The sequence below is a fragment of the Trichosurus vulpecula genome, chromosome 5, assembly GCF_011100635.1.
Source record: "Trichosurus vulpecula isolate mTriVul1 chromosome 5, mTriVul1.pri, whole genome shotgun sequence".
Taxonomy (NCBI): Eukaryota; Metazoa; Chordata; class Mammalia; order Diprotodontia; family Phalangeridae; genus Trichosurus; species Trichosurus vulpecula.
Window position 1 is genome coordinate 249,073,530 of NC_050577.1, and position 13,960 is coordinate 249,087,489.

The 13,960-nt window shown below is 38.5% G+C and overlaps 1 protein-coding gene across 1 annotated transcript in view; it reads right to left on the reverse strand.

Annotated features, from left to right (window-relative positions):
* Positions 1-13,960, reverse strand: part of KCNMB4 (potassium calcium-activated channel subfamily M regulatory beta subunit 4) — a 102,089-nt gene that overhangs the window by 75,720 nt on the left and 12,409 nt on the right. Inside the window, exon 2 of the mRNA XM_036761092.1 lies at positions 1,481-1,608. Coding sequence (XP_036616987.1) covers positions 1,481-1,608 — 128 coding nt within the window. The remainder of the gene's footprint in view (positions 1-1,480; positions 1,609-13,960) is intronic.

Sequence of the window (13,960 nt, forward strand, 5' to 3'; positions counted from 1 at the left end):
TCTCTTCTCAAGATAGAATTCAGCCTAACATTCATTTCTCATTTGTTGATGTTGCCAGACTGTGGAGTTCACCTCTCTTCTCCAAAAAGTGCCTCTTCATTTTGTGGCCACATTTTGCCTAGAGAAAAAGATATGTCCTAACCTGGAACAATAAGAAATAGAAGCTATCTCTAATTTATTTCACTCACTGTAGATCTGATCCACAGGAAAAATATTTCTATTTCTTAAGGAATATCAGTTTCTTATAATGAAACATTTGACCTCAGAAATAAAATGTAAATTCTTTTCAGACAGAAATTGATCACTTTTGCATCTCTAGACAAACTTTTTCCAATAGAATGGAAAGCAGTTACACTTCCCAGACAAAAAGAATAGGGTTTCTGTCAAAGCTCCCCTCCTAATGAAATTACTTATAAAATAGATTATTATAAATTATTTTCAATTATTTTCACATATTTTCAATTATCATAAATTTATAAGGGGTATGGTGAAATTTTTCAGAAAGACTTTAATAATATTCATTATGATCAGAGGCCTTAGACTAAGAGCTGGTTGGCTGGACCCTCAGTTTTATGATCAGACCCTGTAGGGTTTTAGAACATAAGGCAACTTGTCTGAAGTTACTGAAGCAATAAGTATCAGAGCCAAGACTTGAATGAAGGTCACTTTGACCTTTAACACCATATTCAGTGATCTTTCTACTACGGTAAAAAGTCAAAATAGATTATAAAGCATTTTATTATAGTAGTAGTAGTTATAGTGGTAACAGCATTAATAGTGGTAGTAGTAAACAGAAATAGAGTGATTTTGGGTTTGCAAAGTGAGATAATATGAGATAATATCTCATGCTATCCTCACGACAGTTGGAGGTAAGTGCTATCATTGTAGCCATTTTACAGTTGAGAAAATTTAGGAAAACCGTGGTTAAATGACTCGCCCAGAATTGCACAGCTGCTAAGTGTCTGAGGCTAGATCTGATTTCAGGTCTTCCTGACTCCAGGCCCATCTGGTTCTCTATACACTATGCCACACAGCTGTCTAAACTAAAAGGCATCATCAATTGATGTTAATAATGAAAATAATATTTTATTAAGTATACATAATCACCATTAAAGTCTTAAAGCAATGGAGACTATTTGAACAGAACATTAACTCCAGCAGGTCCTTCTATGCTGGAAAAGTTTCAAATATGGGGGCGATGACAGACTACATTTATCACCTAAGGAGCAGTCCAGATAAATTCCAAGGCCCATAAGACAATGACTCTTTCAAGTGGAGCAGCTCTTGATGATGGTCTGCCCAGTCAAGGAGAGGTTGGGATCTATGTCATTGAGCAGAGTACTCACCCCAGCAAAATCTAGATGTTTGGAGCAGCACTGAAATAGGGTAGGACATAATCTATATGGACACAAATGAGTATCAGGGATGAAAGAACAGGTAATAGAAATGTTCAGACATGAACACATCAATGTGAACTTACCTCTGATACTGATTAAAATAGCAAGTGAATGGCTGAGAACCAATTTCATCTTCCCAGTACTGTTGCCAAGTCATGACACTTTCCAAATTCTTCTGATTTTCTCTTTCACAAGGAGGGATATATGAGCACTAGCAAAACAGAATATAGGATGTAGAATTAGCACTTTGCATGACATTACAAGATGTGGAGAAGAACCAAACTCTTACTAGAGAGGGAATACCACAAATACAGTGGATCTAATTAATTTTAGTTACCATACAAATTAAATTTTATTTTAAAATTCCAAGTTAAAGCAATTACAGAAGTATACACCATGTCCATTGATTCACAGGAATAAGGTCGCTACCCTGAACAATTGATAACAATAGGAAAACAAAAACCAATACTCTCTGAAAGGCAGAGTGTTATAGTTTCAAATAGTGATCTTGGACAAATCCCTTCTTCTTAGACATTAATGAGAAAACTGGACTAGATGACCCCTAGATCCCTTCTAGCTCTAAATCCATGGTTCTGTGGTCTACCTGGGGAACATTAGCCAGAGATGGAGGCAAAATAAGCTCAATCCCATCCCTTTTTCCTCTCTAAGAACCATCAAATATTCCTATATGTCACCCTTTCTGCACATCGCCCTTCACATATACTCTAAGTACACAGTTGCACTCATATGCCTATTTTTTTCTGTCTTATTAGACCTTCTAATCAGCAGAATTCTTTTTCACAGTAGAATATTCTCTATAGTCTATGGGAAGATATTTGTTCTCTGAATACATAATCTCAAAGGATTTTCGCAAACCATACCTTCTTCTAGACATATCTCTAATAAGGTATGCTCTCTGAAAGGGTTCCACATCATCCCCTACTAGTTCTTCCTTCACTCTGGTCGCAGGAAGAGATAGCCCTTCCTCTTGCTCCTCTTCCTCCATTTGGACCCTTTATTCCAACCTCACCAGGCTTCTCCAGCAGATTGCCCCTACTACCATTCCTACTCCCTTTCCCTAACTATTAGCTCCTTCCTGGATGATTATAAATATGCTCGTGGCTCTCCTTCATCCTCAAAAAGTCTTACTTGCATATACTGTAATCTGGTCTCCCATTCTCAATTAAACTCCTAAGTTTCCAGTTCTTTGTCACTACAGAAAGAGCTGCTAGGAATATCTTTGTATATATAGGTCCTTTCCTCTTTTATTAATCTCTGTGAAGCATAGGCATAGTAGGTGTACTGCTGGATCAAAGGATATGTAGAGTATAGTAATTTTTGGAGTATAGTTCCCAATTGTTTTACAAAATAGCTGGACCAATTCAAAACCTCAACAATAATTCATTAATATGTCTGTATTCCCACAGCCCTTGCAGCATTTATCATTTTCTTTCTTGGTTAGCTGCCAATCTGATGGGTGTGAGTTGGCTTTAATTTGCATTTCTCTAATTATTAGTGATCTGTAGTATTTTTTCATATGGCTATTGATAGATTGAATTTCTTCCTTTCAAAACTGTTTATATCCTTTGATGGGATCCCTTTGATGGGATCTCTCCCTTTCTAACTCTGTTGCAAGTTTAAATACGGAAAGCTAGAATAAATGACATTTGTATAGATATTACCAAGCTAAACATGTAGACATTTTTATATTGAGCACCGCAATGTATGAAATGCTCTGTGGTTCTGTGTACATTGAGACTTCAAAGGAGATAAATGAAATATGATTCTTGCCCTTAAAACATTCACAAGTTTAGAGGGTGATAAAGTTGAGGTGCTAACATAGTCAATCAGAGTCAATGCTGGTATAAAATTAGGTACTCACAAGTCATTTAACATTAAAAAAAAACCAAAGAAGTTTTAGTTTGCCCTAAAACGGCAAGAATTTGCAACAAGAACATGATAGCACTTGGGTTTTCTGGATGCAGCCTTATCTCCACCTGTAACCTTGCCTGGCACAACTACACTGGCACACCCAGGATGGCTGCTGGTGCAAGTTCTTTTATCTGCTTTACTAAGGAAAGATAGCTGATTCAGGGGTCAACAATCTTATTTTTTAATCACATAAAATACAAACACAGGAAATACAGAGGAGAGAAATAAAGACCAACAGACAGGGCTCTTAACTGCCTGAATCAAAGAATATTATATACTTTACACACACCACTGGATTGAGGGGGCTTTACTTCTGAGCAGTTGGGGCTTCTGAACGTACACCACATGGTCTCGACCAGGGAATCACAACATCTTTCTCATAAGTGAGCCCCCAAAGCAAAAGCTCACCTCTCACAATACATACTCTTTCAGCTAATAGGCTCAGAGCCAGAGGGCATCACAGCCCTTGTGGCTCAGTGGCTAATTAGCTTAGTACCAAAACATGTGGAAACCTTCCTTCAAGCAAGCTTCCCCTAAGCAAGGTTCCCTTAATGGGCTCCATGTGAGGCCTGTTAGTGGGTGGGGAAGATATTACTCCCCATTAACCTTACACCTGGCCAGTAAGTCATCAGGGTTATTCCCATGGTCTTAGTAACCCATCAAGTCTTAGAAGTTCAGAGTTCACATGGCTGGGACTTCTTATGTCCCTCAATGACCAGGAAGCCAGAGCCTATCAGGTCCTGGTAGCAGCTTTGTCCTTTCGGCATACCACTCCCAAGCAAGGGCCTAAGGATCTACGAGACCAGTGGTGTCAAACTCAAATTGAAATTTGGCTTCATATTGACTTAGAAAAATCACAAATTAATGTAATCTATGTTGTACTATATTTCTAATTATTTTGTTAAACATTTTCTAATTACTTTTTAATCTGGTTTGGGCCACATTTGGGAATTTTGGAGGCAGTGAGTTTAATACATCTAGAGGACATTGCACTCTTTACATGCTTATAGGGCTTTTTATTTGGACAGTCCTTCTAGCATGGGCAGTACAAGAGGTGAAAAGGAAGAAAAGGGAAGTCCCCTACTCTCCCCAATGTGGTAAATACATACCCATCACAGCTAAATATCAATAATTTCACCTATGAGAAAACAAATGACTTCCAAGCAATAATATCTCTTGTTCTCCCAAGTCCTTTCTGGGAAGAAGTTTCCTGAATCATCTCAGAGGAAAGGAAGTCAGCCAATTGAGTTACTTCTGTACCTGAGCTACTTCTCCATGGCATATGGAGTCTTCTGAAGAGGCAACAACCTTGAGGCCAGGGCACTTCTGCACTTGGGAAGAAGTGCTAGGTTGTGACCAGAATTCCATCCAAAAACAGCATTTTCTTATCAGATAAATCTTCCTGAAGATAGAATTCAAGAAATCATTAGATGAAGACCCTTCCCCTTTCCAGGGTTGCATTGATTTGTCATAGACAAGGTTTCTGGGATGTAAGATATATGACCTCGGCAGATGCATAATGGTACAGCTGTTGATCAGCAGGGGCAAAACTCTTGCCCTGAGATGGGAGAGTGCCTATCTGGGGAAAGGTTGAGAGCCACTTGGATTAGGAATAGCTGTCCTGCTCTTAGAGGGATCATACGGTCCTATGGCTAGCACAGCATGGTATCATCACCCAAATGTCCAAATTGACAATGGATCCATTTCTCAACATTCATTTTCTTATAATGCGTTCAAACCAGTTGTTTAGCACATATCTCTAGTGGGTGCTAACATGCCCCACAAATAACTGATTGCAGCGGGAAGTACTGGCAAAATTCCTCCACTGGTCCTGACCTCAAAGGGGAGAGAACCTTTGTCTAGTGCTTTGCTCTTCAGGCCATGGACTACTTGGCCAAACACAGAGACAGAGCCCAGAAACTCTCTGCCTAAAAATATGTGGCAGTATGAAGGAGAATTTAGATAGCTTTGGAGAAGGATGACAAAGATATACTGGACTCCTTCCCAGGTGAAAGAAAACTGTTCTGACTAGTTTTACCCACCGGAATATAGCAGGAAAAAAGCACTGGCAAGGTTGATAGACCCATACCACTCACCCCAGGTCAACTCCCTGTAATCCACTGTAATCCCTCCAGAGAGGAAGATCAGCAAATTGCCTGTCTAGTAAGTCTCATACAGTTAGTTGCCCAGGGCAGTGAGAGGTTAAATGCCTTTCTTGACAAAGGTGACACAGTACTATGCATCAGAGATAAGACTTGAATCTTTTTCCACTACATCATGTTACTTCTTGACTTTAAAATACTCTCCCAAATTTTTAAAGATAACATAGTATTGAAAATAAAACACATTTGCCTTTGCATCTCAGGGGTGGCTCTCCAAAGCATGCATAAAGTAAGCTGGATGATGGTGGGAAAAGGAGGGTCTTGACATGGTAGGAGAAGCAAGAAGTATTGCAACACATGCTCCAAGAGAAGCGTGTGGATTCTATAGAAGTTTCAGTCAGTACTAGAGAGGAGGGCCAGCTCTTCAGCATCAACTGGGCAAAGCCAGGCCTCTATATGGACAGAAAGATAGGAAGGAACACAATAGTGCTGATGCTGATAAAAGAATAGACATTGGCATAGATTTTTATTATTTCCTGAGGAAGCTTTACTGATGTCAATCAATTGCCAAAATGAGGACCCCCAAAGACTGGGAACCCACCACTTTAGCTAGAAACCTGAACTCCTTATAATATCTATGGCTTTAGACAGGATTCTGGAGAGGCATTGTGAAGAAGTTTAATTCTATTGCTGTGAATAGTAGCCCAGCATGGAAGAAGGAAGGGAGAGGGACTGGACACAATTTAATTTGTACAGAGAACTTTTGACTAGGAAACTCCTTCGACAATGCAAGAACTGAACCTACTCAGCAACTTAGAGTCTTAGCTGCCCAGAGCACTGAGAAGTTAAAGAATTTACTCAGGTACACACAATCAGTAAATATGTATCAGAGATGGGCCTTGAACTCAGGTCTACCTGGCTTTGAGGCCAGAACTATTCTTTACAACAAGGACAATCACAGAGGAAGAGGTAGAATGTCTGCCAGCATTTGCTCCCCTTTTTCCTCCAAGTTTCCTTAAGTCCCTTGTTTTTTCCAAGCTCATCAAAAATCCTTTGATGTCTATCCTCGCTCCCTTTGTAAGCCACAAATAGTGACTCGACACTTCTTATTACCTTTATAGATTCATAATTTGGGAATAAAACTTGAATGATACGTTCCCTGAGTGTTCTAAGCCCTTTGTAGGAAGACACCTGAAAATAAATGCCATGGTAGTAAAGCATAGTAGAAAAGACTAGTGTGAATTAAAATGCCATACTACTAGCAAGTAAATTCTCTGTTACTAATCTGTCTGAACTGGAATGGGAACTGTCTCCTTTGAAAAAATGGAGGAAGGTTCCTGCTGCACAGGAGTGATGTGATGTATTATGTTCATTTGTTTACCTAGTCTATTCTCTGAAGGTGGATTGAGAGCTTTTTGGCTAGCCTTTCAGACCTTATTTGGCTAGGTGGTCAGTAGCTGGTGCCATCAATGCAATTTCAGTTGGGCTTATTTATGGGCACATTGCCCTTGTCAGGGACAATAAGGATTTTCTTAGGAGAAACTTCTGCATTTTACATCTAAACTTTCTTATTTTTCATTTGGCAATGGTCACATTTATTAACCTCTGATCACATTAGTATCTTGGGAGTACATCTACAAAATACGTCTTCATAGTAGCTTGACTGCCTGAAATTTAAGGAAATCATGTGGGAAGTATGTAACTTTCTATTCTAAATGAGTATCTTTTTTTATGGAAGAACTTTAATACTAAAGTGGGATGTAGCATATTAGCATCCCAATTATTTCTTTTTTTAAAATTAATTTATTTATTTTTAGTTTACCACACATGGTTCTACATAGTTTTGAGTTCCAGATTTTCTCCCCTCCCTCCCCCCTTCCTCCCCAAGACGGCATGGAAGCTCATATAACTGTCATGTATAACTTCGCATTGAATTAATTTATGCACTAGTCAAGTTGTGGAGAAGAATTCTGACCAATGGAATGAATCATGAGAAAGAAGAAACAGAACCAAAAAAAAAAAACAACCCAAAAACAAAAACAAAAGAGAAGCAAAAAAGGCGAGCATGTAGTGCGCCTCGCTCTGTATTCAAACTTCACAGTTCTTTCTCTGGATGAAGATAGCATTCTCCATTGTGAGTCCCCTGGAGTTGTCCTTGCCCCTTAGGTTGCTGAGAAGAGTGCAGTATGTCAGGGTTGGTCCTCACGGAATCCATATATCTGTGGCTGTGCACAACGTTCTCCTGGCTCTGCTCCGCTCACTCAGCATTATGTCATGTAGGTTTTTCCAGGTTGTTACGAAGTCTGCATCATCCCCATTTCTTATGGCACAGTAGTATTCCATCACCTTCATATACCACAGCTTGTTCAGCCATTCCCCAATTGATGGGCATCCCTTTGATTTCCAATTCTTGACTACCACAAAAAGAGCCGCTATAAATATCCTTGTACATATGGGTCCTTTTCCCGCTTGTGTGATTTCTTTGGGATACAACCCTAGAAGTGGTATTGCTGGGTCAAAGGGTATGAACATATCTATAGCCCTTTGGGCATAGTTCCAAACTGCTCTCCAAAATGGCTGGATCAGCTCACAACTCCACCAGCAATGCAACAATGTTCCAATTTCCCCACATGCTTTCCAGCATTTATCATTTTCCTGTTTGGTTATTTTAGCCAATCTGACAGGAGAGATGTGGTATCTAAGAGTTGTTTTGATTTGCATTTCTCTAATCAGTAGTGATCCAGAGCATTTTTTCATATGCCTATAGATAGCTTTAATTTCTTCCTCTGAAAACTGCCTGTTCATATCCTTTGACCATTTCTCAATTGGGGAATGGCTTGTATTCCTATATATTTGGCTCAGTTCCCTGTATATTTTAGAAATGAGGCCTTTATCAGAGATACTAGTTGCAAAGATTTTCTCCCAATTTTCTGCTTCCCTCCTAATTCTTGTTGCATTGGCTGTTTTTGTACAAAAACATTTCAATTTGACATAATCAAAATTATCCATTTTGCATTTTGTAATGCTCTCTATCTCTTGTTGGGTCATGAATTCTTTACTTTTCCATAAATCTGATAAGTAAACTATTCCTTGCTTTCCCAAATTACTTATAATATCAGCTTTTACTCCTAAATCATGAACCCATTTTGACTTTATTTTGGTATATGATGTAAGATATTGGTCTATGCTCAGTTTTTGCCCTACCATTTTCCAATTGTCCCAACAGTTTTTGTGAAATAGTGAATTATTAGCCCAGAAGCTGGCCTCTTTGAGTTTATCAAAGAGTAGATTGCTAAACTTGTTGATTTCTCCTACTTGTGTACCTATCCTATTCCACTGATCCACACCCCTGTTTCTTAACCAGTACCAGGCAGTTTTGATGACTGCTGCTGCGTAGTACAGTTTAATATCTGGTGTGGCTAAGCCACCTTCTCTAGCATGTCTTTCATTAATACCCTAGATACTCTAGACCTCTTGTTTTTCCAAATGAATTTTGTTATTATTTTGTCCAGCTCAGTAAAATAACTTTTTGGTAGTTCGATTGGTATGGCACTGAATAGATAGATTAATTTAGGTAAAATTGTCATTTTTATTATATTAGCTCGGCCTAACCATGAGCAACTGATATTTTTCCATTTATTTAGATCTGATTTTATTCGCGTGAAAAGTGTTTCATAGTTATGTTCATATAGGCCCTGGGTTTGTCTTGGCAAATAGACTCCCAAATATTTTATAGTGCCTTCAGTAACTTTGAATGGAATTTCTCTTTCTATCTCTTGCTGTTGGGCTTTGTCAGTAATGTATAGGAATACTGAGGATTTATGTGGGTTTATTTTATATCCTGCAACTTTGCTAAAGTTGTTTATTATTTCAAGTAGTTTTTTACTTGATTCTCTAGGATTCTCTAGATAAATCATCATATCATCTGCAAAAAGTGATAATTTAGTTTCTTCTTTTCCTATTCTAATTCCTTCAATTTCCTTTTCTTCTCTTATTGCTACAGCTAATGTTTCTAGTACCAAATTGAATAATAGGGGTGATAATGGACATCCTTGTTTCACCCCTGATCTTATTGGGAATGCATCTAGTTTATCCCCATTACAAATAATGCTTGTCGATGGTTTTAGGTAGATGCTATTTATAATTTTGAGGAAGGTTCCACTTATTCCTATGCTTTCTAGCGTTTTTAATAGGAATGGGTGTTGTACTTCGTCAAAGGCTTTTTCTGCGTCTATTGAGATGATCATATGGTTTCTGCTAGTTTTGTTGTTGATATGGTCAATTATGCTAATAGTTTTCTTAATACTGAACCAGCCTTGCATTCCTGGAATAAATCCTACCTGGTCATAGTGTATTATTCTCGTAATGAGTTGTTGCAATCTTTTTGCTAATATTTTATTTAAAATTTTTGCATCAATATTCATTAGAGAAATTGGTCTATAATTTTCTTTCTCTGTTTTGACTCTACCTGGTTTGGGTATTAGTACCATATTTGTGTCATAAAAAGAATTTGGTAGGACTCCTTCTTCACCTATTTTCCCAAATAGTCTACAAAGTATTGGAATTAGTTGTTCTTTAAATGTTTGATAGAATTCACATGTAAAACCATCTGGCCCTGGAGATTTTTTCCTAGGGAGTTCATTGATGGAATGCTCAATTTCTTCTTCTGATATGGGGTTATTAAGAAATTTCACTTCCTTCTCTGTTAGCCTGGGCAGTTTATGTTTTTGTAGATATTCATCCATATCTCTAAGGTTGTCAAATTTATGGGCATACAGTTGGGCAAAATAGTTCCTAATTATTGTTTTGATTTCCTCTTCATTAGAGGTGACCTCACCCTTTTCATTTTTGATACTGGTAATTTGATTTTCTTCTTTCTTTTTTTTAATTGAATTGGCCAAAGGTTTATCAATTTTATTGGTTTTTTCATAAAACCAGCTCTTTGTTTTATTTATTAATTCAATAGTTTTCTTGGTTTCAATTTTATTAATCTCTCCTTTGATTTTCATTATTTCTAAGTTGGTATTTAATTGGGGGTTTTCAATTTGCTCTTTTTCTAGCTTTTTCAGCTGTATGCCCAGATCATTGATCTCCTCTTTCCCTATTTTATTCGTGTAGGCATTTAGGGATATAAAACTTCCCCTAAACTGCTTTTGCTGCATCCCATAAGTTTTTGTATGTTGTTTCATTATTGTCATTCTCTTGAATGAAGTTATTAATTGTTTCTCTGATTTGTTCTTTGGCCCACTCATTCTTTAGAATTAAATTATTTAGTTTCCAATTAGTTTTTAGCTTATTTTTCCATGGTACTTTATTAAAAATGATTCTTATTGCATCATGATCTGAAAAGGATGCATTGACTACTTCTGCTTTTCTGCACTGGATTGTGAGGTTTTTATGCCCTAGTACATGGTCAATTTTTGAGTATGTGCCATGTACTTTTGCGAAGAAAGTATATTCCCTTTTATCCCCATTCAGTTTTCTCCAGAGGTCTATCATATGTGTCTTTTCTAAAATTCTGTTTACCTCCTTAACTTTTTTCTTATTTATTTTGAGGTTAGACTTATCAAGTTCAGAAAGGAGGAGGTTGAGGTCTCCCAATATTATAGTTTTGCTGTCTATTTCTTCCTGTAACTCCCTTAACCTCTCCTCTAAGAATTTGTATGCCTTACCACTTGGTGCATATATGTTAAGCAATGATATTGCTTCATTGTTTATGGTGCCTTTCAGCAGGATATAATGTCCTTCCTTGTCTCTTTTAATTGAATCTATCTTTACTTTTGCTTTGTCTGAGATTAGGATTGCTACACCTGCTTTTTTTACTTTAGCTGAGGCACAATATATTTTACTCCAGCCTTTTACCTTAACCCTATGTGTATCCCCCTGTTTCAAATGTGTTTCTTGTAAACAGCATATTGTACGATTATGGTTTTTAATCCATTCTGCTATCTGCTTCTGTTTTGTGAGAATGTTCATCCCCTGCACATTCAGGGTTATGATTTCTATCTGCGTCTTTTTCTCCATCCTAATTCCCCCTGTTTATGCTTTTATTTTTCCCTTTCCCCTTCTCCTCCTCAACAAAGTTTTGCTTTTGACCGCCGCTTTCCTCAGTTAACCCTCCCTCTTTATTCCCCTCCCTTATCTTACCGTTACCCACTTGCTACTTCTCCTCTCCCTTCTGACCACCCCCCTCCCTTTTTCCCCCCTTACCCTCCCACTTCCCATAGGACAAGTTAAATTTCTAAACTTATCAGAGTATGTTATTCCCTTCTTGAACTAGAACAGATGACAGTAAAGCTCAAATACTGCTCTTCTCCCTCCCTTCTTTCCCTCTACTATAATATGTTTTTGTGCCACTTCATTTGGTGTAATTTACCCTTTTCTACTACCTCCTTACCACTTCCCTCATAGTCCTCCCTTTATATCTCTTACTTATATTTTATATCTTTACATCAGTTAATTTATACATGCATTCACAACCTATGTATATCCCTTTCAATTGTCATAATAGCTGTACCATTCACAAGAATGACTTATATATGTGTGTGTATATATATATATATATATACATATGTATATATATATATGTATATATATATATATACATATATATAACATATATCAGATGATATAATCCCACATAAAGATGTAAACAACCTACCCTTATTGGTTAATAAGGTTTGTGGGGGTTTTCCCCCGGTTACCTTTTTATGTCTCTCTTGAGTTTTGTATTTGGAGATCAAATTTTCCATTGAGTTCTGGCCTTTTCATCAGGAAGGTCTGGAATTCCCTTATTTCATTGAATGTCCATCGCCTTGCCTGGAAAATTATGCTTAGTTTTGCTGGGTAGTTGATCCTTGGTTGTAGTCCCAGCTCCTTTGCCCTTTGGAATATCATATTCCAATTTCTCCTGTCTTTTAATGTGGAAGCTGAGAGATCCTGCGTGATCCTGACTGTAGTTCCACGATATTTGAATTGCTTCTTTTTGGCTGCTTGCAGTATTTTCTCCTTCAGTTTATAGCTCTGAAATTTGGCTATAATATTTCTTGGTGTTTTCAGTTTGGGATCTCTTTCAGGGGGTGATCGGTGAATTCTTTCAATGACTATTTTGCCCTCTGGTTCTAGGACCTCTGGGCAGTTGTCTTTGATAATTTCTTCGAAGATACTGTCAAGGCTCTTTTTTTCATCGTGTATTTCCGGTAGACCACTAACTCTCAGATTGTCTCTCCTGGATCTATTTTCCAGGTCAGTTGTTTTGCCAATCAGATATTTCACATTTTTTTCTATTTTTTCATTCTTTACATTTTGTTTTATTACTTCTTGGTGCCTCATAGATTCATTAGCTTCCACTTGCTCAAGTCTAATTTTTAATGAGTTAGTGTTTACATTTTGCTTTTGAGTCTCCTTTTCCAATTGGTTGATTTTGCCTCTTAGGGTGTGGTTTTCTCTCTCTAGATTCTGAATCTCCGTAGCCATTTCGCCAATCTTTTTTTCCATATTTTCTTTTAGCTCCCTAATTTGGTTTTTAAAATCTTCCTTTAGCTCTTCCAGCTGTGCTTTTTGGGCTGGAGACCAGTTCATATTACCTTTTGAGGTATCTGAGGTATCTACAGTATCGTTACTTTCTTCTTCCATATTTGTATTTTGATCCTGCCTGACTCCATAAAAAGAATCTATTGTCCTCGGTTTTTTTGTGTTCTTCTTCATGTTGGTTTGCCTTTTGCTGGCTTTACAACGAATTTCTACCTTTGGGTCCCAGGGCTTTCTGTCCCAGCTTTCTTATTCTGGGGGTTGTGAGTCTAGAATTATAACCTTCAGTTTCCTGAGGTGTGGGGGAGGGGTCTGGCTCCCTGGCATCTCACTCCCTGTGGGTGTTCTTCAGCACTTGCTTTTCAGCAATGGTCTCAGCTGTTTGTTGTTTGAGCTGATGTCTGGCACTTCCCCTGGGGGAGTAAGGTTACATCTGGGCTCCTGGCGTTGACCCCTGCCGACTCTGCCCCTATGGGACTAATGAACTTCTGCTATTTGGTCACTGAAGCCCCACTACTTTCTGCTCAGTTCCAGTGTTCTTTATTTTTTTTCCCTGAGGGATTCTCTGGGTGGGGAGGGGAGGGATTAGAGCTGTTTACCTGGCCATTAAGCATCCCGGAAGTTCAAGAATCCGCGTTTAATACGTTTGGGCTGCAAACTTCTGGAGACGGTAATTCACGGCCGGTGGAGCTGCGCTGCCTCTCCTCGCTTCCACAGACTGCCGTTCTGTGTTGGGAGGCCTGGGGATCTCCGCCGGTTTCGGGCGCCCAGCTTTCTCCCAGCCCGTCTCCCACGTGGATTTCCTGGCCAGCCGCTTCCGCCTTGGTCTGGAGCGGCTCCCCACCGAGCACTCTCCGAGCCTACAGGTTCATGCCTCCAGCCTTTCAGACTCTCCCAGCTCGGAAATTTGCCCCACGCAGACTCCTCCCGGTTTCTGACTCTCTCAAATCTGCTCAAATTCACTTTTTTATGGGAATCTGACCGACCTTGTGAGAGAGC